The sequence below is a fragment of the Drosophila obscura genome, unplaced genomic scaffold, assembly GCF_018151105.1.
Source record: "Drosophila obscura isolate BZ-5 IFL unplaced genomic scaffold, ASM1815110v1 contig_26, whole genome shotgun sequence".
NCBI lineage: Eukaryota > Metazoa > Arthropoda > Insecta > Diptera > Drosophilidae > Drosophila > Drosophila obscura.
In genome coordinates this window covers 569,439-596,224 of record NW_024542813.1, presented here as the reverse complement: position 1 = coordinate 596,224, position 26,786 = coordinate 569,439, and the positions used below count along the sequence as shown (strand labels likewise).

The following is a 26,786-nucleotide window of genomic DNA, read 5'->3' as shown; positions in this document are numbered from 1 at the left end:
AGCAAAACTTAAAAGAACTAAAAAAAATATAGACATCCTAATTTAAATAGTAGAAAAGAGGAGAAAAAATTGCTTAAACCATAATAAAAATATAAGAATATATCATATAAAAATTATAAACATAACAAAAAAATCAACAATATATGTATAGCAAGATAGAAGTAGGTCGGTAAAATTAATTAGGAATATTCCATTATAATACAAATTTATAGAAAAATAATATAATTATTAAAACTACATAATTTTAAGGCATTGGGCAAATTATTTATCCGAAACAAATGTAAAACGAAAAGGTGATTTTAAGCCGCAATTAAAATTCAAAGGAAACTTTTCCTTTGTTGGCTAGTGTAGGTTTAATGCATTAGAAGAATGCAACCAATTCGAAAAACAAACAAACACGCAAAACGGAACTACCGACTAAACCTAACGGAAAGCTCTGAGTAAAAGCTATGAGTAAAAGCTTTACGCAGGCATAGCGGCAGCCGAATATCGTAAGCGCAAGCCCGTTTGGCTTAAGAGAATACCCGCACAAAAGGGAAATGGGAAATCGTTTTTTTTTCTTTGCTCTCACTTACGGCTTACAGTGGTCCCTCGCTGAAAGGCGCCTTTCGCTGAGATTTTCTGTGGAAGCTATGGAAAAATGTTACGGTTTTCCCATGTCGGGTGGTTATGCAAAAGGGGGGTATATATATAGAAAATTTTTTTTAACTTTTTTTTTAACCAAAAAAAAAAGTAAAATTTTGAAGATTACCAGCAGCGGTTTTTTTTTTGTTTTTTGGGAGGTCTTACTGTACTTAAATAAATGCAAGAAAAGAAGTAAATAGAGATATAAAAGCTACACTATACTACGCGAAATTTAATCCGGCATCCTCAACGGCTTCATCTGCGCTTGGTGAGGGGGGTGGTGGGCTACTTCCAGCAGCTTGCTCGGTGCAGCGACGGCAACGCTTGGCGGCTGCGCAAAGGTTATGGCCGGTGCAGGTTATGTAACCTCGCAAGGAAAATTCGGCCGTTTCCAATCGGAGTGAAAATTTAATGGCCCACACCAAGGTACGGCGGCCTAGCCATAGATAGCGGCGTGACCTGGTGTGGGTGCAAAGACTGATGCGGGACGGGCTGGCAATCGCGGCCAAGGCACTAAGGCGACAAAATAAACAAAAAATGTTGGAAACTACAACGAAAAGATTCCTGGCATTAGAGCGACGGATTTCACCAGACACCTGGAAAGGCTATGTGGAATTCATGAATGAATATGAAGGACTTGGACACATGAAGATGGTCCCAGCAACTCAAGTGCCGGAGAGACACTACTTCATACCACACCACTGTGTACTCAAACCTGAGAGCACCAGCACAAAGTTACGGGTCGTTTTTGATGCATCACGTAAATCAACAAGCGGATAGTCTCTAAACGACATTCTGCATGCCGGACCCATAGTTCAGAGTGAACTTATGTCCATTCTACTACGTTTTCGTATACATAAGTACGTATTCACAGCGGACATCGAGAAAATGTACCGACAAGTGTGGATAAATCCCGAGGATCAATTTCATCAGATGATAGTCTGGAGAAACAATCCATCTGAAGATATCAGGTACTATCGCTTAAAAACAGTCACATATGGGACCACATCTGCTCCATTCCTGGCAACGAAATGTCTGGATCATTTGGCAACTCGGAGCCAAAACAGATTACCTATTGGATCTGCTGCATTGAAGAACGATTTCTATGTGGACGACTGTCTCACTGGCGCGGATACTATTCAGGAAGCGGATACAAGTTCAACAAGAACTTAATAAAATAATGGTACCGTTCGGCCTTAAACTTCGCAAATGGTGCTCCAACAACGACCAGCTCTTGCAAGGAATCCCTAAAGAGGACGTTGTCAACGACGTCAAACTAGGTGAAAAATTAGAGCAATACAGCAAAACGCAGGGTCTCATTTGGATGCCAAAGAAGACAAACTGCGAGGACGAACCAAAAAAAGCCAAGCAATACGCATCACCAAAAGGGTCGTGTGCTCAGAATTGGCACAAATCTTTGACACACTGGGTCTCTTTGCCCCAGTGATAGTCAAGGCAAAAATATTTATGCAACAGGGGGAGATTAAACTCCATTGGGACGATGAACTGCCATTACAACTCCAAAACGAATGGATGGAGTACCGGGAGGACCTACAATCATTAAACTCAATGGAGATTCCCCGGCACGTATATGATGGAAAAGTGCCAGTCACCCAGGATCTACATACCTTTGTAGACGCATCGGAACGAGCCTATGGCGGGGCAGTGCACGTTCGAGCCCCCTACAAAAACAATCAGATCTCTGTACGACTATTATGCTCAAAGTCTCGAGTAGCACCCACCGCCAAACAATCCCTACCACGTCTAGAACTGTGCGCTGCAGTTTTAGGTGCCGAACTCACCAATCGAGTTAGAAGGGATCTCCATATGAACCTTAACACAGTATCAGGAAGCTTCTGGACTGATTCCACCGTTGTACTGTCCTGGATTAAGGGATCGGCGTCCACATAGCACACCTTCGTGGCAAATCGAATCGCCAAAATCCAGGCATTGACTAACCAATTACAATGGCGTCATCTTTCATCAGCCAACAACGCAGCAGATGTCCTTTCAAGAGGAATCCTAGCAAGCAAGCTAAGGGATCATAGTCTATGGCTATACGGACCATTATTCTTGCACGGATCAGGAGATAAATGGACAAAACCACCCATCATTGAGCCCAGCAATCTCGAGAGAAAGGCTAAGCATGTCAGCTTGCCAATCGCATCTAGCTCTCTCGGAGAAGAGTTATACACATGCAGACATAGCAACTCGTTCAACAAACTACAACGTATTGTAGCGTACATGTTTCGCTTCTGCTACAAAACTAATAGAGCACCTACAACGACACCTTGCGCAGGAGAACTAAGGCGTTCTCGCACTATGATCCTACGAACGATTCAACAAGTTGAGTTCACAGCGGATTTAAAACAGTTAAAACGCTGTAAAACAGTGGATAAAAAGAGTTCGATCATTTCGTTATCCCCCGTACTAGGAGATGATGAGCTCATCCGAGTTGGCGGAAGACTCGAAGAAGCTCAAATTCCGTTCGAAGCAAAACATCCAATCCTGCTACCGTACAACGACCCAATAGTCAAAATGATTATGCGAGAGCTTCATGAGGAAAATCTGCATTGCGGAGCCCAAGCATTAAGGGCAATCGCAAGACAACAATATTGGATTATCAACGACAAGACGATGGCTAGAAGCATCATACATAGCTGTATTAGATGCACCAGAGCCAGACCAAAGCTGATGCACCAGATCATGGGCAATCTTCCAGCACAAAGAGTCACTCAAGCACGCCCATTCCTTAATGCAGGCGTTGACTACTGTGGACCAATTATGATCCACCATAAAATCCGAGGAAAACGGCCAGATAAGGCATACATTGCCGTATTCTGCTGCTTTTCCACAAAGGCTGTACATCTGGAGTTAGTAAGTGACTTAACCACAGATGCATTCTTGGCTGCACTCCGGCGATTCCTTAGCAGACACGGGAAGTGTCAGACTATTCATTACGACAACGCAACGAATTTCGTCGGCGCAAATAACAAGCTAAAGGAATTGAAAGAATCAATATTTAGCGAAAAGGCATATGCACTGATCAGAAATCATTGCAACAAAAAACAAGTGGATTTTAAATTCATTCCTCCTCGGGCCCCATCGTTTGGCGGCCTCTGGGAAGCTGCGGTAAAATCAGCGAAAAGGCTGTAAATTACAACCACAGAAACAGCATCCTTGACGTTTGAGGAGCTGAACACAGTCATAATCGAAATTGAAGCAATTCTCAACTCCCATTGCAACAAAAAAACAAGTGGATTTTAAATTCATTCCTCCTCGGGCCCCATCGTTTGGCGGCCTCTGGGAAGCTGCGATAAAATCAGCGAAAAGGCTGTAAATTACACCCACAGAAACAGCATCCTTGACGTTTGAGGAGCTGAACACAGTCATAATCGAAATTGAAGCAATTCTCAACTCCCGACCCATAACTCCAATGTCAAATGATCCAGCGGATACAAGTGCGCTTACTCCAGCGCATTTCCTGATTGGTGAACCTTTGACCGCAGCACCTGACGTCAACACTGATCGTCAAGAGAAAACTCTGGTTAAGCGCTGGGAATTGGTTTCACGCTTAAAACATGCATTTTGGAAACAATGGTCTACGGAATACCTCCACGAACTACAAACTCGGCATAAATGGAAAACCACCTCTCCAAACGTGACCGAAGGATTATTAGTTTTGGTGAAGGAAGACAACCTTCCAGTAATGAAGTGGCCAATGGGTCGCATCATCAAAACTTATCCTGGGCAAGACAACCATGTACGAGTGCTTGATGTCAAAACATCGTCCGGCGTATACAAACGCCCCATCAGTCGTCTCGCCCCATTATTCTCAGAGGAGGTAGCAACAAAACGCTCCAAAAATGCTATTCAAGACATTGCGGAAACAGAGGAGCCACCAACACAGCGAAAAAGGTTATCATTACCTACACTAACATCCACATTGTTAGTGTTACTTCTCATGCTGCCATTAACATTTTCACAATCAATAAATGTGATGCAATTTGCAAACAAGCCTGGAATATTCTATGAGAAACTTGGAACCTCAAGAATGACCACTTCCGAATGGACCATGATTATATACTACGACTTGGATCCATATTGGAAGGATATGCAAGTCATGTCAGCCGGAATGTCCGAACTAAGACAGTGCCCGTAGTGCCCTGAACTAAAAAATGTTCCAGCGTGCAACTCCATATTTCAACACTTTCAACATTTGTACAAAGAACTGCAAACAGGAAATATGCTAATGAAGGCCTCTCGACAACGCAGATCACCGCTGGATATAGTAGGAAACGTGGCACACCAGCTTTTCGGTGTACTTGACTCTTGAGAAAATGGTTAAAGTAATCGAAAAGGTATAAACCAACGAAGACTTTCTGCTACATCTACGACGAAATCAAACGTCAATTGTCGACTCCACAATGAACGTGATCAGGAAGTATAAGTCAGCCATGGACAACCGCCTAAAGGTATTGGAACCACAAGTGGCAACCATCAGCCGAGAAAGAGGAACATATCACAGCGATCATCTAATTCAGTCATACCTAGGGCTCACAGCACAACTAACTCTGCTGACATCGAGTCTTCAACGTATGCAGTCTGACATATCTGATGTATTAATCGGTATCACCATCGGACAATAAGCCCAACGCTAGTATCTCCTGAGCAATTAAGAGAGCAACTAGACCAAATCCGGGATCACTTGCCAGCTGATCAAATGCTGCCTGTCACAACACAAAATATACAATTATACAGGCTCATGAGAGCCGAAGGAACACTGACTGCCACACACGTAATTTTCAAGGTGACACTACCGTTAGTTTCAACAGTTCAGCTCGAAGTTTTCAGTATCATGCCGATTTCGGTCTGGGACTCAACAAGTTGGAGCTTGTTCAATCGCAAAACGACCATAATCACTGTGAACACTCACCGAGATCAATTCATGGGATTTACTCCAGAAGAATTTCGACGCTGCTTTAAACTACTCAACGCAGAATACATCTGCTTTGATCATCAAACAGTCTTCAATGCCGACAATCGCTGTGAGTTTCAGTTGTTTAACAATAAAACAGCACTGTTTAGGGCAGCAGCGCGGTTAACAGCGCTCTGTTAGCTCGCGCGCTCTCCCATGCCCTTCGCTCTCGCGCGGCGTGGACGCGATCCACTCGGCGCTCCATCACGGGCGCTAGCCGTAGGCCGAGCGGGAGAGAACAGTCTCTCGACACCTACGCGCCTACCTACAACCAGCCCTCAGCTTTGTGCACGCCAAATACACCAGAATTATAGTTGACGCCCCCGCCTTTTTATTTATTTGGGAATCCGAACTGTGGGAACGACCAACATCCACCCTCCTACAAAACATTGGTCCTTCGAGCCGGATCTTCGCCTTCCCTATAAGGAGGAGTCCAACCTGCAAGCATCGGTGGATTACATCGCTACGTTCCGAAGATAAGTACGATTTCGTCTTCCCAAATCGCTTCCTAGTGCGTTTTTTGATTTATTCCCCACCACGTCCGAGTTCCGCGATATATGTATATATATTCTTATATACATATCTGTGCATACAGTGCTATCCTTCTCTGTGCTTCCTTCTCTTTCGCCAACGCCATATTATCGGCGATTCCGGCCGTTCTCCGTTCCGTCGCCTCCAACTACCAGTGCTACGGTAGTTCTTCCATTTCGTTTTGTCTGGGCATGATTTGTGAAAAATTAAATATATTCGACAAAATCCAACTGCACCCCAGTTCACTAAAACATATGTGCATTCCAATTCACAAGAGCGGCTCCGCATCTCCAAAATAACATACCAATATATATATACATCCATAAATACATACACATAAATACATACATCCAAGTGCTAACATATTAAAAACCCACTCAACAATTATTAAGTGTTTTTATTCCGACATCTATATACACATATTATTTCCATAGTTGGCTGCAATAGATCGATCTATACCCTGCAGTTCCAAAAGTCAATTTTCACTCGTGATTCATTTGGTGAATCACTCATGGCATGTCCTCTGCCACTGGTGACTCACTGGTGAAACTCCAGATGATATTCGTATGGCAATGAGTCACGAGTGATTTCATATAGGACATTTTCGGAACTCGTGGCATGTCCCGAGTGATTTCACTCATGGCTTATACGTATAAGCCACCGGTGAAATCACTAGAAAAAATTTAGTGAAAATTTCATATGAAGTTTCACGAGTGACAAAAGCGGACATGTCCATACGAATATCATCTGGAGTTTCACCAGTGAGTCACCAGTGGCAGAGGACATGCCATGAGTGATTCACCAAATGAATCACGAGTGAAAATTGACTTTTGGAACTGCAGGATAGGTCAAGAAAATTAAGTCATGTTTCGAAAACATTGGCATGGACAGTCCCATATGAAATCACTCGTGACTCTTTTGAAATGTCCTATATGAAATCACCTGATAATTTCATATGTGAAAGCCACCCAAAAATTTCTTTAAACACTTCATTCAAATAAAAGTAAATATATTTATTTTACACAGATTTTCTAGATTTTTCATTGATTTAATTATTTTTAATTATCTGTAGGGCCTTCCTTAACCGACTCAATCGGGTTAATAAGCACCAATGCTCCTGAAATGATAAAAAAAAATATATATATTTAGCCACGGAAGGTAATATTTTCTGAACTAACTTCTGAGTTATGTTCTGATTTTTATAAAGCAATACACATATGAAATTTGATTTTACCTTTGAGGCATTTTAAACAATTACTCCGGGACTACTTTTTCGTCCAGCACATTTTTAAGGCAATGGGTCCTTCTCCAGCAACCAGAAATGTTTGGATCTGTAAATAAATAATTCAATTTGTACATACATATATATTTTTTAATTAAAAATGCTGTATTTGCAGTTACATGGGTTTCCTCGAGCAAAAACAAACACGCGCAGCGACGCACATGCTTAACGGGACCACACCGCTTGAATGTTCTAGAATCTAAACATATTTGTTCTTGCGAAACCCATGTACAAATTTAATTTAACTAACAACGCGCACTGTAATCAATGAATCCACTCACCTGACTTTAACAACACTGAAAAACCACTTTTAAAAGGAATAAACATATAAATAGACGCTCAACTCAAAAAAATCACAGCCGCTCGCAACAAAAGATTGCACCAAATAATCGCGTTTTCTCCCCACATCCCTTTGAGGAGACGAAATGCGCGAGAGTAGAAGAGTTAGGGTCAAATGCAGGTACAGAAAACTAAGAATATGAGAGAGAGGGAAGTCTATGGATATCTGCTTCTCTTTCTTACGAGTCAGCTTCGATCTGCAGCAGTTGAAGCTGGTCAGAATTTCATGCTGACGTCGACGTCAACGCCTTTGTTTACGTCCAGCCCGAACAATTTTTCCTATGACACTTTCATGCCGTGACAGCCAGAACTGCAGGGTATCTATATCGATGGAGCCATACATATGTATATAAAAATAACATAACGCACATACAAAAATACCACACTCCGTATTTAAATACCGCGTCCCACACATACATTCCGCTTCCACTAACAGACGACTGTATAAGGAATTATTATTTTTTTTGCATATTCCTTCCGATAGTCTCTGCCACACCAGTAGCAGTTAATTTCTTGGCTCCGATCCTCGTGCTCGTGTATCCTATCGGCCCTACCACCTCCACGGTATAACAAGGGGAGCAAGAAATCGACCAATTCCGTCCACAATCCATCCGCACTAGATAAGGAAGATTAGTTGCCCACTGCAAGGGTCCGTCAAAAGGGTAAACGGAGGAAAGCCGCACTAACAATATTTTTTTTTTTTCAAATATTGCCACAGCCAGTGTGACCGTTCCTCTCCCCGGCGTGTATCAATTTGATCCACTCATTGTTTGGGAACCTCGATCCAGAGCGGCCACAAATAATTCGAGTTGGTATTAAAAATTGTTGTCCAACATCGCGCGAGGCCCTTTCCTTTCCATTCCTCCAGCAGTGGGTTCCTTTTTGTGTGTTGAAGGGATTTAGTGCCTTCTCGTGTGGTGCCCAGCCCAGGATTAGTTTTTTTTTTCTGTTCTTTCGCCAATCCGCGGATTCCGCATCCGACTTCGCATCCAACCTCTGCGTGTGCGAGTAGTATGCCAACGGGGACAAGGACAGCAAAGGGTTCTTGGCTGCGACATCTCCACGTCGGCTACGCACCTCTTCCGCCTCAGGAACTACCCCCACTCAAAAGATCAAGTCGCCAGTCACTCCCAGAGCAGCCAGAAGCAGCCCAGCTGCGAGGACCAAGTCGGTTCTCTTCCCGTCTCCCGTCACTCTCAAGGTGCCAGCTCGGATCCAAGGCGATCCAACCAGCTCCTTCGGTAATAGTCCCGTCAGCTCGAGACCTTCCATCACAATGGCTCAACCCGCCACCACTACTGCACGAGCAAAATTAGCCGCCGCCATTGGCCGGCTGGCTCATTTGGAAGCGCGCATCACTTCCGCTCCATCCGCATCTCTTTCCGAGGTTCGCCGAGGACAAATTCTGAGTATGTGGGCGGATGTCGAGGCGGAATATAAAGCTTGCTCCGCAGTGATGGTTGACGAGGACCCAAAGGTCCAAGAAGACATCCGAGAGAAGTACGGCGAGTGCTATGGGGTATTTGAGCAGTGCCTCGCCGACCTCAATGCTCAGCTGGTCCAAACAGCAGTCCATCCGTCTGCACCGCAAACCTACCAGGGCGGCTGCCGACTGCCTCCCTGCGACATCGAGGTCTTCGCAGGAGATTACGTCCGTTGGCCTACTTTTCGAGATTTATTTACTGAAATTTACATAAATAATTCTAGGCTGTCTCCGGTAGAGAAGTTGTACCATCTCACCGCGAAGACAAGTGGCGATCCGAAGGCCATAGTCGAGAAGTCCCCGCTCACAAACGATGGTTTCGAGTCGGCATGGTCGGCCCTCCGAAACCGTTATGAAAATAATCGGCTCCTGGTGACCAACCAGATAAATATTTTGCTCTTTTTGCCTCGCGTCGAGTCCGAGACCAGTCGAGCTTTAAAAGAGCTTCAAAGCACGATGCAAGGGGTCCTCACCGCCCTTGCTCACTCCAAGGTCTGCACCGACAACTGGGATAGCCTCCTCGTTACTATTTGTGCCTCCAAGTTGCCGAAGTTGACCCGGTCTTTGTGGGAAGCGTCCGTCACAGACAAGAAGGAGGTGCCTCCATGGACGGAAATCGATGCCTTCCTCACTCAGCGCTATTTGACGCTAGAGGCCATGGAGAGCGACCCGTCCACTTCCAAAGGCAATCCGACCCCACCATCGTCCAAAGGTTCCTTGAATCCGCAATCCTCCGGAAGCAACTCCAATCCGTTCCGGTCTCATGGTAGTCCCGTGCCAAGGAAGTTTCACTCCTTCCAGACACAAGTGAGTCCGAAGAGAAGAACGTGTGATCTCTGTTCCAAAGAGAACCATCCGATCCGACTGTGTCCGCACTTCCTACAAATGACTGTGGATGCACGAGCCAGCTGCATTAAAAAAAGGCAGCTGTGCTTGAACTGTTTCGCTAGAGGTCATCAGCTCCGTGAATGCCAAAGCGCCCACAGTTGCTTCACTTGTGGAGCCCGCCACCACCCGCTCCTGCATCGGGGGACTCCAGCTCCCAGCGAGCTGACTTCCAAAACAGCGGAGGATCCCGCTTCTTCCGTCGCTCCGCCCAACGTTCAGAACTATTTTGCTTCGGGAACAAGAGCGGTGCTTCTCGGTACGGCAATAATCAACATCTGCCACCGGGGGACAAATTTCCGTGCCCGCGCTCTGATCGACTCGGGCTACGAGGCGACGTTCATTACGGAACGTCTCTTTAATATCATCCAGTTGCCATTCCGCCTTATTCAGGCCCAGGTTTCAGGCCTAAATCAGACTGTAGCAGCTCAATCCAAGAAGCTCTGTGATTTGTCCATTCGCTCCCTGATGACGCCGAGCGTACAGTTAAACGCCACGGCCTACGTCCTGCCCGACATAGCCGGCAATCTCCCTTCATATCCGATCCCGCAGAGCGCGTTGCGAGACTTGCCGAACCTGCCTTTAGCAGACCCTAAATTTTATGAGAGCTCACACATAGACGTTCTGATCGGAGCCGACATCCTTCCGTCCATACTGTTAAGCGGCTCACAGACCGACATCTGTGGTTCCCTCCTCGGACAGCAAACCATCTTTGGATGGGTGCTTACCGGTCCAGTGCCAAGTGCTGTTCCAGACCAGATTGCATCTTTCTCCACCCAAATTTCCCACGTCCGCGATGCTCCATTGGACAAACTTCTCACAAAGTTTTGGGAGGTGGAGGATCTACCTATCAAGGTAGCAGGAGAGTCGGACTCCTATTGCGAAAGAAATTTTCTGCGAACCACGTCAAGAACGTCAAGTGGAAAGTACGTGGTAACACTGCCGTTTCGTGACCCCGATCATTGTGGATCAGGCCTGGGGCATTCAAGGTCCATTGCCCTAGCTCAGTTTCTCCGAAATGAGAATCGGCTAAAGAGAAACGTTCCATTTCAAGAACAGTATAACTCTGTGATCCAGGAATACTTAGATCTCGATCATATGACAGAGGTTCCGTCCACTAACGAGTCCGCCAACTATTATCTTCCGCACCATGCGGTAATCAAGCCGGAGAGCACTACCACGAAAGTCCGCGTGGTATTCAACGCGTCCAGCCCTTCTGCGAACGGCACGAGCTTAAATGATCTTCTTCATGCTGGTCCGGTCCTCCAATCCGATTTAACCCTCCAAATCCTGAAGTGGCGCTACTTCCGATACGTCTTCAACGCCGACATTACAAAGATGTACCGCCAAATTTGGGTACATCCAACGTGCACACCCTTCCAGCGAATATTATTTCGAAACCCGGAGGGTGAGATTCGGGATTATGAGCTGAAAACCGTGACCTTTGGTGTCAATTGCGCTCCGTTTCTAGCCATCCGGGTACTGCAACAGCTTGCCGACGACATCCAGTCGCGATTTCCAAAGGCAAGCCACATTGTACGGCATTTCATGTACGTCGACGACGTCCTAGCCGGGGCAGACTCCATCAAGGAGGCTCAGCTGGCTATCCACGAATTGCAGGCCGCCCTCAGCTCTGCAGGTTTCCCACTGCGCAAATGGACGTCCAACCAAAAGGAGATTTTGGACGAGCTTCCGAGTGACCACCTCCTGCACACCGATTTTTTGGAAATCGATGCCGAGAGCACGGCAAAGACCCTCGGAGTTCGCTGGAAGGCGGCGTCAGACTAGTTTTTCTTTGTTTCTCCCGTGTTCACGCTTGAGTTATCCTACACCAAGCGAGAAGTTCTCTCCCAAATTGCGAAGCTGTTTGACCCCGCGGAGTGGCTAGCCCCATTCATCGTCCGGTCCAAGATTTTTATGCAGGAGATCTGGTTTCAAGATTTGGGATGGGACGAACCTCTTCCAAGTTCGTTGTACCAACGCTGGCTGGACTTTCTGCAAAGTTACGCATCACTACCCGAGATCAAGATTCCAAGATGGGTATGTTACCAGCCATCGGTAAAGATTGAACATCACGGTTTCTGCGATGCCTCCGAAAAGGCGTACGGTGCAGCGCTCTACGTGCGCGTCGAGTGTGACCAGCATATCACGGTGCATCTACTGTCGGCGAAAACACGAGTCGCTCCCGTGAAAACCGTTTCGCTTCCTCGACTAGAGCTGTGCGGTGCAGTGCTCCTTTCCGAAATGGCGACGGCTATCCTGCCAAGCATGCCGACGGGAAGTCATCAATGCTACTACTGGACCGATTCTACTATTGTACTGGCCTGGTTGAGCAAGCCCGCTTGCCATTGGACTACCTTTGTGGCCAATCGAGTGACGAAAAATAGCTCAGACTACCGAAACCAGTCATTGGGCTCATGTTCGTTCCGAACATAACCCCGCTGACTTAGCCAGTCGAGGCGTAGCTTTACCAGAACTGGTGGGTAGCCAACTCTGGTGGCATGGACCAGCGTGGTTGCAATCTCCACGTGATCAATGGCCAGCCCAAGCCGCCGAAACTCCAGTTCAAACCCTAGAGCAGCGGGCCGTGAAGGTCCATCTCGTTTCCAGCCCACCCGAAGATTTCCTGGAGCGATTCTCCCAGCTTGAGAAGGCTCTTCGAGTGCGGGCATATGTTCTACGTTTTATTCAGTGTTGCCGGAAAGTACCACTCGCATGTAGGGAACACCTCACTAGTGGGGAAATTAACGAAGCGGAGCGAACTCTTATCCTAGAGGTTCAGCGCCGGTACTTCCCCCAAGAATCTCACTGCCTGAGTGGTAAACGTCCCGTGCCAAGTTCAAGCTCTATTTTGAATCTGAACCCCTTTCTAGACCGACAGGGGATCATGAGAGCCTGTGGCCGGATCACAGCTTCACAAGATCTGAAGTATGATGAGCGCCATCCAATCATCCTGTCCTATAGTTGCCACCTGTCTCGCCTGCTCGCTCACTTCACGCACAGGATCACTCTCCATGGCGGCAATCAACTGATGACGCGCCTCATTCGCTGCAAATATTGGATCCCGAGAATCCGGAACCTGATGAAGGGCGTGGTGAACTCCTGCAAGGTCTGCATCATCCACAAGAAGAAGCTACAGACCCAACTGATGGGTGGTCTCCCGACAGACCGAACTTCTTTCTCCAGACCGTTTACCCATACCGGTATTGACTATGCAGGTCCTTTCGACATAAGGAACTATACCGGGAGAGTGTGCCTGATCACCAAGGGTTATGTGTGCGTATTTGTATGTTTTGCCACGAAGGCCATTCACTTGGAGGCTACTTCCGACCTGACCACCGAGAAGTTTCTAGCAGCTTTCGCTCGCTTCGTCGCTAGACGAGGTTGTTCGCAGCGTATCCATTCCGACAATGGAAAAACTTTCGTGGGAGCAGCAACTGTACTTTCTCGGGACTTTCTAGAGGCGTTCCAGGATTCGGTGACTGAGGCATACAGCCATCAACGGGTTGCATGGCGTTTCATCCCGCCAGGAGCTCCACATATGGGGGGCCTTTGGGAAGCCGGCGTAGAGTTTTAAAACGCTCTTCTACAAGGCCACGTCCACCCGGAAATATACCTTTGAGGAGCTCTCGACGCTGCTCGCTAAGATTGAAGCATGCCTAAATTCCAGGCCACTCTCACCTATGTCCGAAAGTCCGACAGAGTTGCTGGCCCTCACTCCAGGGCACTTCCTTATCGGAGGACCGTTAATGGCGACCGCAGAGCCCGAAATTAAAGAAAACCTCCAGTCGATCATTAATCGGTGGCAGCATTTGAAGGCCCTCAACCAGCAGTTCTGCCAGAGGTGGAAGGATGAGTACCTCAAGGAACTCCACAAGCGCAACAAGTGGCAGACGGATATGCCCAATCTTCAGATCGGCGATATGGTTATCGTGAAAGAAGATAACCTGCCTTCTAACGACTGGCGACTCGGAAGAGTACAGTCCGTGTATCCCGGCGCCGATAACAGGGTTCGGGTGGTAGACATTCTTACTGCCCGCGGTGTGCTCAAACGCCCGGTCGCAAAAGTCGTTCTCCTTCCGGGGGAACTCCCTCGTCCCGTACAACAATAACGGAAGGCGTCCTGTGCCTAGCCCGTTTAGTAATGCCTCTCCGTGTCTACTATTCCATCCAAGTTTCTTTTCGCCTCCAAAAAACCCTCGTTTGTTCTTCCAACAGTACTTAGAGAAGTGCCTGTCACCTGTTCCTAGCACGTTACTAATGCTTCTCCGATTCTTCTTTTCCAAACCAGTTCATTTTGCATCCAGATCCTGATGGCTCCACAACCCCGTGTCAATCACACCTCAGGGAGCAGACGCTCCCGAGTACAAGCTACCTACCGCTGCCGAGTCTGCTCCGGAAGCCATCCACTCCGAGACTGCCGTAGCTTCCTCAAGCTGAGCGTGGCGAAGAGGCTCCGAGCCGTGCTGGTCAACAAATACTGCCGGAACTGCCTGGCTCATCAGCACTCTGGCAAGGATTGCCGAAGTGGTGGCCGGTGCAAGGTGTGCCACAAGGACCATCACACGCTGCTCCACATGCGACCGTCCCAGCGCCCAGCCCGCTCGGAGTCGCCAGCTCCGTCTCCAGCTCCGTCTCCAGCGCCGGTGTCCCGAGCCGATCGCCGCCCCCGTTCTCCGGAAAGACGCCCCAAGCCGGGGCCCTCCCGGCGGCCAGCCCGCTCAAAGTCGTCGGCCGCGACTCCAGGTCCGTCTCCAGCTCCGGTGTCCCGAGCCGATCGCCGCCAACGGGTTCCCGCAAGACGCCCAAAGACGTGGTCCTCTCAGCGCCCAGCCCGCTCGGAGTCGTCAGCCGTGACTCCAGGTCCGTCTCCAGCTCCAGTGTCCCGAGCCGATCGCCGACCCATCGTGGGTCATCCGGCTCCATCGGTCGATACGCTGCTCCAGCACCGAAGCACCAACTGCCTCCCGACAGCCCGAGTGGTCTTGGACACGGGAACGAAAACCCACGAGACAACGGCGCTCATCGACCCATGCACGCCTGTGAGCTGCATTGACGCTTCCTTGGCCGCCGACTTAAAGTTGCCCAGCACGCGCATCGGAGCGGAGAAGGTGGCCACAGCCATTATCCGCGCCAGGACCGGCGATGTCCAATTGGACGTGGTCCTCAAACTGGCGCCCCGCTTGTAACATATAACCTGCGAGGAGATGTTCGTTTAACTGAGTGGGGTACGCGTTTGCTTCCGGCTTTTCTCTGGTCGGCTGGGGGTGGGTTACGGGGAATTGGCCGACAGTTAAGGATCTCGCGTTCAAATAAATAGGACAAAAAAAAATCGCGTACTTTAGGATAGGGAATGGGGGAGGAAGACCACGGTACAGCAAAGAACTGAAAAGAAGGGGACGAAAAGATTTACGGACAGACTGGTACTGGTTTTAGGCGATGCTGGGCATTGGGCTGCATGTGCGAAATCGCACGGACGCCCTCCCTACCATGATCTCTTAGGTGCCAAGGTTACATAGAGATCCCTCCCAACGCCGTTCCGGCGTTAGACTGTGGCTTCAAGGTCGGCATGGGTCCAACAAAAAAAATAATATTAGTGCATGTTGCTTAACTGCTATTTATTCATAAAAATAAAAGAGAAATTGTTTGTACTTCATTATCTAACCAGTTGATATTTGCTTATGTTAATAGGGGTCTACTAATAATCTTAACGTCTAGTAACGTGCATAGTGAGGGTTTAAGTATAAATGGAGGCAGATAAATTCTATGTGTAAGTATATATATGGATATGTGTAGATATGGGTATATGAAATATAGGGTATATATGTAATTCGTAAATTAAGAGCATAAACAATAAAACTATTAACGGATAAAGTTGGAAAGGGAATGCAAAATTATGAGCAGCAAAAGTAGAATGATGCCAATTGTATCGGCAGAAAAATTCAAAGAAATTGCGGTTCTTGCGGTTCCGTTGAACCCGCTTTAAAGCATAGCTATGCTCGGCTCTATGGCACAAGAGCTTTCCTCAGTGCTATCGGGCTCTGCCCTTTACACGCTCTCTCGCTCGTACAAGCCACTTTCTTTGGCAAGACCAAGCTTCAGCGTTGATTAAAACTCACATGCAGTTATGTTGGTACCGTAATCCATCGCCGAAAGATCTTTCGCTGGGGGACTAAGGTTCCACCTGTGCTGCGAAAAAGAAACGAAAAGAACAAAAAGCACCAAAAAAAACGAGAGAGAGAGAGAGAGAGCGCTTAGGAGCTTTCGGGCCTAACCATAGGCTGCCGTTGGGGCCACTGCACTTTGAGGTTGCGTAAGGGATTTTTTTTTTTTGTGTTAATCTTCTTTTTTTTTCTATTTTATAAACTGTTTTATTAACATTTGCTAGCACATATTATGCCGTGCCCTTTCGAACCCTTTACAACATTTCACTTTTTCACAATATGATTTACTTTTGCCCTTCCTCGCCTCTCCATTTCGGATTACTTCCACTCACAAGCACCAAAAAAACAATATTGGTGGGTCTTAGGCCCTCACACTTGACACGATCGGCTAAGATATGATTTTGATGGGGGAATTAAACCCAACAGTTGGAATCCGCGATTTTCCGGTATACACACACCGCTTTGGCGAAAGTTGTACCCTCTCCGCGAGCGATCCGTGTGAAACTAGGTGCTGCTTGTTAAGCGGTTATGCCCTGCCGGGGCTTTCGTGGGAGGTTACGCACATATATGGCATATGTGAGGTTGTGTGCGTACGACACAACAGCTGCAGCGGTTAACAGCGCCAAATCTCAGGAAGCTTTTCTCGAGAAGTTCCAAGCTTCTAAATAAGTGATTCCCAAATAGGTAATTGCCAAATAGGTAATTGCAAAATAGGTCATTACCAAATAGGTGCCATTCTGCAGAAATACAAATGAAAATGAACGTAAGAAAATGCTAAGCCGAATGCCGCATATGTGGGAACTTTCGGTATTAGCTGGAACCAACAGGCCCGGACAATATTTACCCTGATTCGGTTTGGCACCTGCGATAATATCTGCGGTAAATTTTTGTGTCTGAACTCCACGGGTAATGGCTTCTTTTTTTTCCCGGGTCGGAGGGTATGAGCCACGCGTCTTCTCCAGTTGCGGGTCGTTAGCAGAAAGAAAGAACCCAGAACCGGAAACTACTGGGAGGCTCAGTGTCATTCTTCTCTCCTTTTTGCATCCTTGTCCCTTGACATTTGCTCCTAACAGCTGGTCTCTCGGCCCCCAGTGTTCCTTGATCGCCGCTTGGGGGCGTTTTAACGGCTTCGAGTACCCTTAACTTTCCCTGCTACCTATCTCTGCCGTTTGGGCCCTATCAGGTCTTTGCCTTCTCACCCTAGTTTGATAGAGATGCAGCCGCTAATATTTTAAAATATATGTATTTACCTAACTGCCTTTTCAAAGCTTGCCGTTCCCTTTCACAGTAGAACTGTTCCCAGGCAGTCAACACCAAGCTTTAATATATTACATATGTATATACGTATATATAAGCTTAAAGCTTGCCCTTCCCCTTCAAAACCGTACGGGTCTACTTTTGTTTTAAGTGCTGTTTGATCGGTGTCTACTTTTAGGGTGTACTAATATATATACTGTATTGGTATATAGCTACTCGACCAAACGACTTATTACACACCCCCCCCCGCCAAAATCACACTTAGGGGTTCAAGACTCCGAAGGGTGATCCTCGTTCGGAGAGGTAGCTATGTTCGTCACTGTTTAATGTCCTTGGCATGGTATTTTCCCACTAAATTTCCCTGGAGATCCTCCAGCTCATAGTAACTATGTCCTAGCCTTTTCCGTACTCTTGCTTTTACAAACGTCGGTGCGAGTTTAGCATTGAATCCCTTTGCAAAGTTGCTTTGTTGATGGTTTCGCCGAAAAACCTCCTGCCCAGTTTGAAATGATACCTCGCGACTTCGCAGATTATAGGAGTTTTCATTCCGCCGATGTTGTTTCTTCATGGTTTGTTGGGCCATTTTGCGAATCAGGTCGAACGAGTCTTCCCTATTAAATGCAAAGGACCGATCCTCCAATACTCCTATGTTGCGTAGCAACGGATAGGCAGTACCACTCGTGATCATATTCTGACCAAAGGCCACCCGATACGGACTGCTATTTATGGCGGCATGCACACTTGACCGCAATGCACAAGCTATCGCACTCATCTGCTCATCCCAGTTGCTTTGGTCGGGTTTAATGTACGCCTTTATTGCGGCAATAACCGATCTATTGACCCTTTCCGAAGCATTAGCTTGTGGGGCGTATACAGCGGTGTATGAATGTTTAATGCTGTATTTCTGCAATAGCTCAATAAACCGGTGCGACTTAAATTGCACTCCATTATCCGACACTATAACCTCCGGAACGCCAAAACAATGGAATAGCTCTTCCTCTATGAATGGAGTAATGGCCTCCGCCGTAAATTTCTTGACCGTTTTCAAAAACGGAAACTTCGAAAAATGATCTAAAACTACGAATACGCCTATGTTTCCGGACTTACTGCGAGGGTACGGCCCTAAAAAGTCCACATAGAGCTTCTGGAAGAACCTGTGTGATTCCCCTGACTTCCCCATTGGCGGTCTCAAAGTGTGGTTTGGATGCTTGCTACCTTTGCAAATGTCACAGCTGCCTATAAACTCTTTCACATCCGTCACGAGATTTGGCCAATAATAATAACGACGAATTCGCTCAAGAGTCTTGTTTATCCCACTATGAGCTGCTAATGGGTGTTCATGAGCCTGCTTTAGCACCTCCTGTACTAATCCTTTTGGGATCCACAATTTCCAACATAGATCGTCGGCAAATTGTTCTCCCGTGGCATGCTCAGCTCGCCGATAAATAAGGTTGTCGACTATCTTCACGTCAGGCAATCGCATTTGGTTAGCCCGAATTTTAGACATCATGTCTTGATAGTCAGCTGATTGGAATTGAGGGGATCGGAAATCAATAACGCTATCAAATTGAATAGTTGACAGATCTTCAGTGAAGACCCGAGACAGGGCATCCGGAACAATGTTCTGCGATCCCTTTCGATGGAAGATTTTAAAGGAGAAACCCTGAAGCTTCAGTGCCCATCTGGCTAACCTGGAGCTTAGGTCCGCTTGGGACATAAGCCACTTCAAGGACGCATGGTCTGTGATTATGGAAAACTCCTGTCCTTCTATGTATGGCCTAAACTTCTTTACACACATCACGGCTGCCAGACATTCTTTTTCCGATACGGAATAGTTACGCTGACATTGGTTCAGCTTCCGTGACATGAATGCAATGGGAACTTCGTTGCCAGCAGTATCCGTTTGCATGAGCACCCCTCCCGTTCCAGTATGACTGGCATCGCAGTGGATCGCAAACGGCACTTTAAAGTCGGGACTGTGCAAAACTGGAGCTTCGCACATTTTTTTGTTTTCAGCAACTCAAAGGCCTTCTGGGCCTCTTCGGTCCACTTGAACTTTAGCTTTTGCTTGAGCGTATCGGTTATTGGCGAGGCCAATCCTGCATAGTCCTTGATGAACTTATGATACCACCCTGTGAGACCTAAGAAACGCCGCACCTGCTTTAGCGACCGAGGGATAGGAAACTCTTTTATTGAATCCACTTTTTCAGGGTCCGTCCGAATTGTGCCCTGCCCAATGACATGTCCGAGGTATTTGACTTCTTTTAGGCAGAAATGTGATTTCTGGACATTTATTGTCAAACCCGCTTGCTGCAGACGGCCCGCTACTTTGGTGAGAACCTTCACGTGTTTCTCAAACGAATCGGAAAGGACTAACAGGTCGTCAAGGTACACAAATACCTCATTCCGCAGCGCAGAAGGAATAACCTTATCCATAAGCTTGCACATTGTTTGTGGTGCATTAGATAGGCCAAACGGCATGACGGTGAAGTGATAAAGAGGTCGTCCCGGCACAGTAAATGCAGTTTTATCCCGTGACCTTTCTTCTAAAGGGATCTGCCAATACGCGTCCTTCAAATCAATGCTTGATATGAATTCGGCTCGTGGAAGCCGACTAAGAATCCCGTCAATAAGAGGCATTGGGTAGGCGTTTTTAGTCGTCACTTCATTAAGCTTTCTACTATCGATACATAGCCGAACCTTGCCAGGTTTTCGTACCATAACGACTGGCGAGGACCAAGGACTATTCGACTCTTCTATTACCCCCAGAGACAACATTCTATCAAGTTCGGTATACATGAGTTGCTCGACCGCTGGCGAGACGGCATAGTGTCTCTGCTTGATGGGTTTAGCATCTCCCACATCGATATCATGCTGTAACAAGGTCGTTTTCCCTAGCCCTCTCTCCGCAAATGAAGGAAACAACTTTATCGTCTCGACTAACTGGACCTTCTGCTGTACTGACAGAGGCAACTGGTTCGGATCATCCAGCATCACGCCTGAGATGGTCGCACCAAGGGTTTTGTTAGAAAGAAAGGCCGGCAGCAAGTTAAACTTCGTCCAGAAATCGATCCCTAAATACAAATCTTGCGACAAAGATGGAACAATCCACAAGCTAACTGCCTGGGACTTTCCCCTAAACCGAATAGTGGTATTAAGTCGTCCAATAATTGGTTGATGCTTGCCATCTGCTGTGCTAACCGACGCTTTAATAGGCTTGTAGATTGAACTTCCCTTTTGAATTTCAGCCGCCAAAGTGCCCCCTATACAGCTGATCGAGGCCCCCGTATCCATTAGGCCTGTGACGGTCTTGCCTAATAAATTCACCTCTGCGTACGGTCGCCAATCCTTGGAATCGTTAACTATTGATGCGAGTACAGTTCGCTTTTCTGCCTTTTGTTTTTGACGATATTGCAGTCGACGCTGTCTCGACCTATTGACTAACGATTTTTTTCCCACCTTAGCTTGCATCGGAGCCCGAAGATGCAATGGAACTTCTGTTAATTTTGACACATCCGGTAATTGAGATCCATCTGGACACTCGGAAAAATCTGGTAGTTTGGAACTAGTCGGTTCCACTAGGGTTCGGTGTTCGTACCGCGGGAAGCTACTGGTTTGCGTGCACTGACTAACGGTGCACGCCCCTTTAAGTTTTTTGCTGCAGTACATCGATTACACGATGGCTTGTAAGTTTCTGGTCGACCACAGCCGTAACAAAAGACCTTGCGTTCTGCTACACACTCCTGGTACCGGTGACCATGCACTCCACAGTTCCAACATAAGAGAGATACAGCAGCAATCTCTAGGTCTTCGGACATTTCATCTTGTTCTTCGTCATCATCCTGATCTATGGCTACTGCAATTTCTCTTATTCGTGGTCGAAAAGAAGGATCAGGCCGATGACTTGGCGTAACCGGCTTGGTCAACGACTGCATAAAACGTTCGCGAGTGCGAACTACATGCCGTAGCTGCGCCACCGACATGATCGACACATGCAAAATTTCGTGCTGAATATCCGCCGCCAAATTAGCTCTTAGGATTTCCAACAGTGCTGGTTCCGTCAGGGGTTGCACCAGTTTATCGGCTATTGAAATGATGGCTTCATAGAAAGCATCAAAGTTTTCATTCCCTTTCTGTTTTCGCTGCGATAACGCTGTACGAATTTCCAGATCGGTTCTGCCGTCCTTAAACTGCGCTCTCAGTGCTGAACTTAGTTGAGGCCAAGTTACTATCACGACACTTTTGTGATATCGCCAGAACCACTCGCTAGCGCTACCCTCAAATAGGTTGCTGGCATATCGAGCAAGCAATTCCAGATTTCCATCTAAAGTCTGCCTAGTAAGAGCCTCTACTCTGTAAACAAAATCATCCACTCCCATAGACGAGTATCCCGAAAAACGTAGCTTCCAATTGGAAATGATTTGACTTATTCTGTCTGGTCGTAACTCCGAGGTACCCTGGGATCCCCACGGGGATCGCCCTTCAATGCCACCATTGTTCATCGGCCCTACTGATTCTCTCGGAGGTATTTGAAACAGTTGTTCAAAGGTCTGGGGTGTAGCCTCAGCTTGCGTTCCCATTTCCGCGTGTGTCCTTGGGGTCATACTCTGAATGGTTAATCGCTGGAAACCCGCTTCTATCGATTGCGTCATCTGCCCCATGGCTTGTGCCATTTGTGCGATCTGTGACATTGCTTAAGTCAGCGATTGGGTCATTTGCGCTAGTCCATCATGGATTGATATGCCCTGCCTATCCTCGGGATTGATAATTGGGGGGTCTACTGCCTGAGCGACCGGTTGCTGCTCTGTACCCTCAGGAACAGGAATTACCTGCGATCTTGTCCTAGGCATGTTGCTCGCTTCTGATTGGGATCTAGAGCTCTGCGCGGAAGCGAGTTCTTCTGCCAAGTTAGGCGCTGGAATCCCCAAATACGCAAAACAAACTGGGCAGACTGTTTTTTCTCCTCCCCGATTCCGAAAACACCCAATATGAAAGATATGATTACACACAGACTTAAAACACTGCGCTGGGTCTTCAATTTCAATTACACAAATCCCACAAGTTAGTCTTTGTTCAACTCGCGACCCGCGTTGTGTGCGGGACATGTTCCTGTGACTTTTAGTTTTATACTAACTAGCTGTTTTATTTCACACTATACTAATGCTGACACGTAATAACTAACTTTTCATACACTTTTTTTTTTTTTTTATATATTTATTTTAATTTATCTTTTTTTTTTTCCTTTTTTATAATTTGATTTATTCCAAAAATAAAAAAAAAAACTTTGTTCAAAAAAAACAATGTATATCAATAATAGTTGGACCCTAACCCAAACCTTCATGCTCACAGTCTATTTTACCTATAGCATCGAACATACAAAAGGAGAAAGAAAATACAAAAACTTTATTGATACCGGCCGGATTGAAAGGGGCCTATACCGTAGTTAACCACCACGACAGGAATTCCACAAACATCCGCCGATCTCGATTGGCGAGAGAATACCGAGTTACTCGTAACCGTAAGGATTCGAGGCTGCATCCGTGCTAAGATTTTCACTATTTTTCAAATAAAACATCGGACATAGTGCACCGTAACACAAAACACAAAGAGAACTCACTAATGGTCATCCCAACTGATAGTTCCCATATGCATTGCACCTCACTGCTTGGTTTTGGAGTAGGAAAAATGAAATACAAGGAAAACATTAGAAGAACCATGAAGATGATTCAAACTAACTTCAAAGAAAGTTGTTGCTGTACCAATGGTATTAGTGTTCGAATTAATTGGCTAGCGGCAAGGCCATCAATGGGACTGATAATATTCCTTTATTCCAGCCAAGCTGTATAATTCGAACGGAACCTGGTTCCTTATGGAAATTATATGCTCGCCTTCCCGGTAGCCTGTAGATCAAGTCCACAAAAAAACTAATTCCAAAGCGAAACAAGCATATCCGTCCCACAAGAAATCATAGAAAGCCGTTACTATGACCACGAATAGCTACGTTCTCCGCGCCGTTGGTAGATCTGGTCCACCTGTAAGCTTCTATAAAGAGCGCACCTGCTATTTCGTAACGTTAACATAGCAATAGCGAAAGGAAGCTGTTAAAGTCTTGTAGCTGTTATAGACTTTGTTCATGTATTCTATGTGCTTACGGGGCAAGCCGAAATTTGGCCAGCCGAATCGAGCCCCACGTTGGGCGCCATTTTATCTTATTTATTATATATATATGTATCTGTAACATATAACCTGCGAGGAGATGTTCGTTTAACTGAGCGGGGTACGCGTTTGCTTCCGGCTTTTCTCTGGTCGGCTGGGGGTGGGTTACGGGGAATTGGCCGACAGTTAAGGATCTCGCGTTCAAATAAATAGGACAAAAAAAAATCGCGTACTTTAGGATAGGGAATGGGGGAGGAAGACCACGGTACAGCAAAGAACTGAAAAGAAGGGGACGAAAAGATTTACGGACAGACTGGTACTGGTTTTAGGCGATGCTGGGCATTGGGCTGCATGTGCGAAATCGCACGGACGCCCTCCCTACCATGATCTCTTAGGTGCCAAGGTTACATAGAGATCCCTCCCAACGCCGTTCCGGCGTTAGACTGTGGCTTCAAGGTCGGCATGGGTCCAACAAAAAAAATAATATTAGTGCATGTTGCTTAACTGCTATTTATTCATAAAAATAAAAGAGAAATTGTTTGTACTTCATTATCTAACCAGTTGATATTTGCTTATGTTAATAGGGGTCTACTAATAATCTTAACGTCTAGTAACGTGCATAGTGAGGGTTTAAGTATAAATGGAGGCAGATAAATTCTATGTGTAAGTATATATATGGATATGTGTAGATATGGGTATATGAAATATAGGGTATATATGTAATTCGTAAATTAAGAGCATAAACAATAAAACTATTAACGGATAAAGTTGGAAAGGGAATGCAAAATTATGATCAGAAATCGGCAGAAAAATGCAAAGAAATTGCGGTTCTTGCGGTTCCGTTGAACCCGCTTTAAAGCATAGCTATGCTCGGCTCTATGGCACAAGAGCTTTCCTCAGTGCTATCGGGCTCTGCCCTTTACACGCTCTCTCGCTCGTACAAGCCACTTTCTTTGGCAAGACCAAGCTTCAGCGTTGATTAAAACTCACATGCAGTTATGTTGGTACCGTAATCCATCGCCGAAAGATCTTTCGCTGGGGGACTAAGGTTCCACCTGTGCTGCGAAAAAAGAAACGAAAAGAACAAAAAGCACCAAAAAAAACGAGAGAGAGAGAGAGCGCTTAGGAGCTTTCGGGCCTAACTATAGGCTGCCGTTGGGGCCACTGCACTTTGAGGTTGCGTAAGGGATTTTTTTTTTTGTGTTAATCTTCTTTTTTTTTCTATTTTATAAACTGTTTTATTAACATTTGCTAGCACATATTATGCCGTGCCCTTTCGAACCCTTTACAACATTTCACTTTTTCACAATATGATTTACTTTTGCCCTTCCTCGCCTCTCCATTTCGGATTACTTCCACTCACAAGCACAAAAAAACAATATTGGTGGGTCTTAGGCCCTCACACTTGACAAGATCGGCTAAGATATGATTTTGATGGGGGAATTAAACCCAACAGTTGGGATCTGCGATTTTCCGGTATACACACACCGCTTTGGCGAAAGTTGTACCCTCTCCGCGAGCGATCCGTGTGAAACTAGGTGCTGCTTGTTAAGCGGTTATGCCCTGCCGGGGCTTTCGTGGGAGGTTACGCACATATATGGCATATGTGAGGTTGTGTGCGTACGACACAACAGCTGCAGCGGTTAACAGCGCCAAATCTCAGGAAGCTTTTCTCGAGAAGTTCCAAGCTTCTAAATAAGTGATTCCCAAATAGGTAGTTGCCAAATAGGTAATTGCAAAATAGGTCATTACCAAATAGGTGCCATTCTGCAGAAATACAAATGAAAATGAACGTAAGAAAATGCTAAGCCGAATGCCGCATATGTGGGAACTTTCGGTATTAGCTGGAACCAACAGGCCCGGACAATATTTACCCTGATTCGGTTTGGCACCTGCGATAATATCTGCGGTAAATTTTTGTGTCTGAACTCCACTTCTTTTTTTTCCCGGGTCGGAGGGTATGAGCCACGCGTCTTCTCCAGTTGCGGGTCGTTAGCAGAAAGGAAGAACCCAGAACCGGGAACTACTGGGAGGCTCAGTGTTATTCTTCTCTCCTTTTTGCATCTTTGTCCCTTGACATTTGCTCCTAACAGCTGGTCTCTCGGCCCCCAGTGTTCCTTGATCGCCGCTTGGGGGCGTTTTAACGGCTTCGAGTACCCTTAACTTTCCCTGCTACCTATCTCTGCCGTTTGGGCCCTATCAGGTCTTTGCCTTCTCACCCTAGTTTGATAGAGATGCAGCTGCTAATATTTTAAAATATATGTATTTACCTAACTGCCTTTTCAAAGCTTGGCGTTCCCTTTCACAGTAGAACTGTTCCCAGGCAGTCAACACCAAGCTTTAATATATTACATATGTATATACGTATATATAAGCTTAAAGCTTGCCCTTCCCCTTCAAAACCGTACGGGTCTACTTTTGTTTTAAGTGCTGTTTGATCGGTGTCTACTTTTAGGGTGTACTAATATATATACTGTATTGGTATATAGCTACTCGACCAAACGACTTATTACACGCTTACGCGTCCGCACGCCGCTGCGACCCTTGAGCGAGGCGACTCGGGTCAGGTTCAACGACATCAGCCTTGCCAATGAGCATTTCCATCGCCCGGCCACCGTCTCTCTAGTATTGGGAGCGGATGTCTACCAGAAGGTGATCCAACCCGGGTTCCTTGCTCGAGGAGACGGCCATCCAGTGGCCCAAAGCACCGTTTTCGGATGGATTGTGTCCGGGGCCTGTACGCAGCCATAGGAGGTGATGTTGCAGTCCTGCAAGGGGGGGGAGGATGTTTAGGGCAGCAGCGCGGTTAACAGCGCTCTGTTAGCTCGCGCGCTCTCCCATGCCCTTCGCTCTCGCGCGGCGTGGACGCGATCCACTCGGCGCTCCATCACGGGCGCTAGCCGTAGGCCGAGCGGGAGAGAACAGTCTCTCGACACCTACGCGCCTACCTACAACCAGCCCTCAGCTTTGTGCACGCCAAATACACCAGAATTATAGTTGACGCCCCCGCCTTTTTATTTATTTGGGAATCCGAACTGTGGGAACGACCAACATCCACCCTCCTACAAAACAAGCACCTTTATGTGA

The 26,786-nt window shown here is 46.6% G+C and overlaps 1 protein-coding gene across 1 annotated transcript in view; it reads left to right on the top strand.

Annotated features, from left to right (window-relative positions):
• The window catches only part of LOC121404621 (synaptojanin-1-like), a 105,698-nt gene extending 89,978 nt beyond the window's left edge, over positions 1 to 15,720 (top strand). Inside the window, exon 2 of the mRNA XM_041594422.1 lies at positions 14,414 to 15,720. Coding sequence (XP_041450356.1) covers positions 14,414 to 15,311 — 898 coding nt within the window. The 3' untranslated portion in view covers positions 15,312 to 15,720. The remainder of the gene's footprint in view (positions 1 to 14,413) is intronic.
• The last annotated feature ends 11,066 nt before the right edge of the window (positions 15,721 to 26,786 follow it).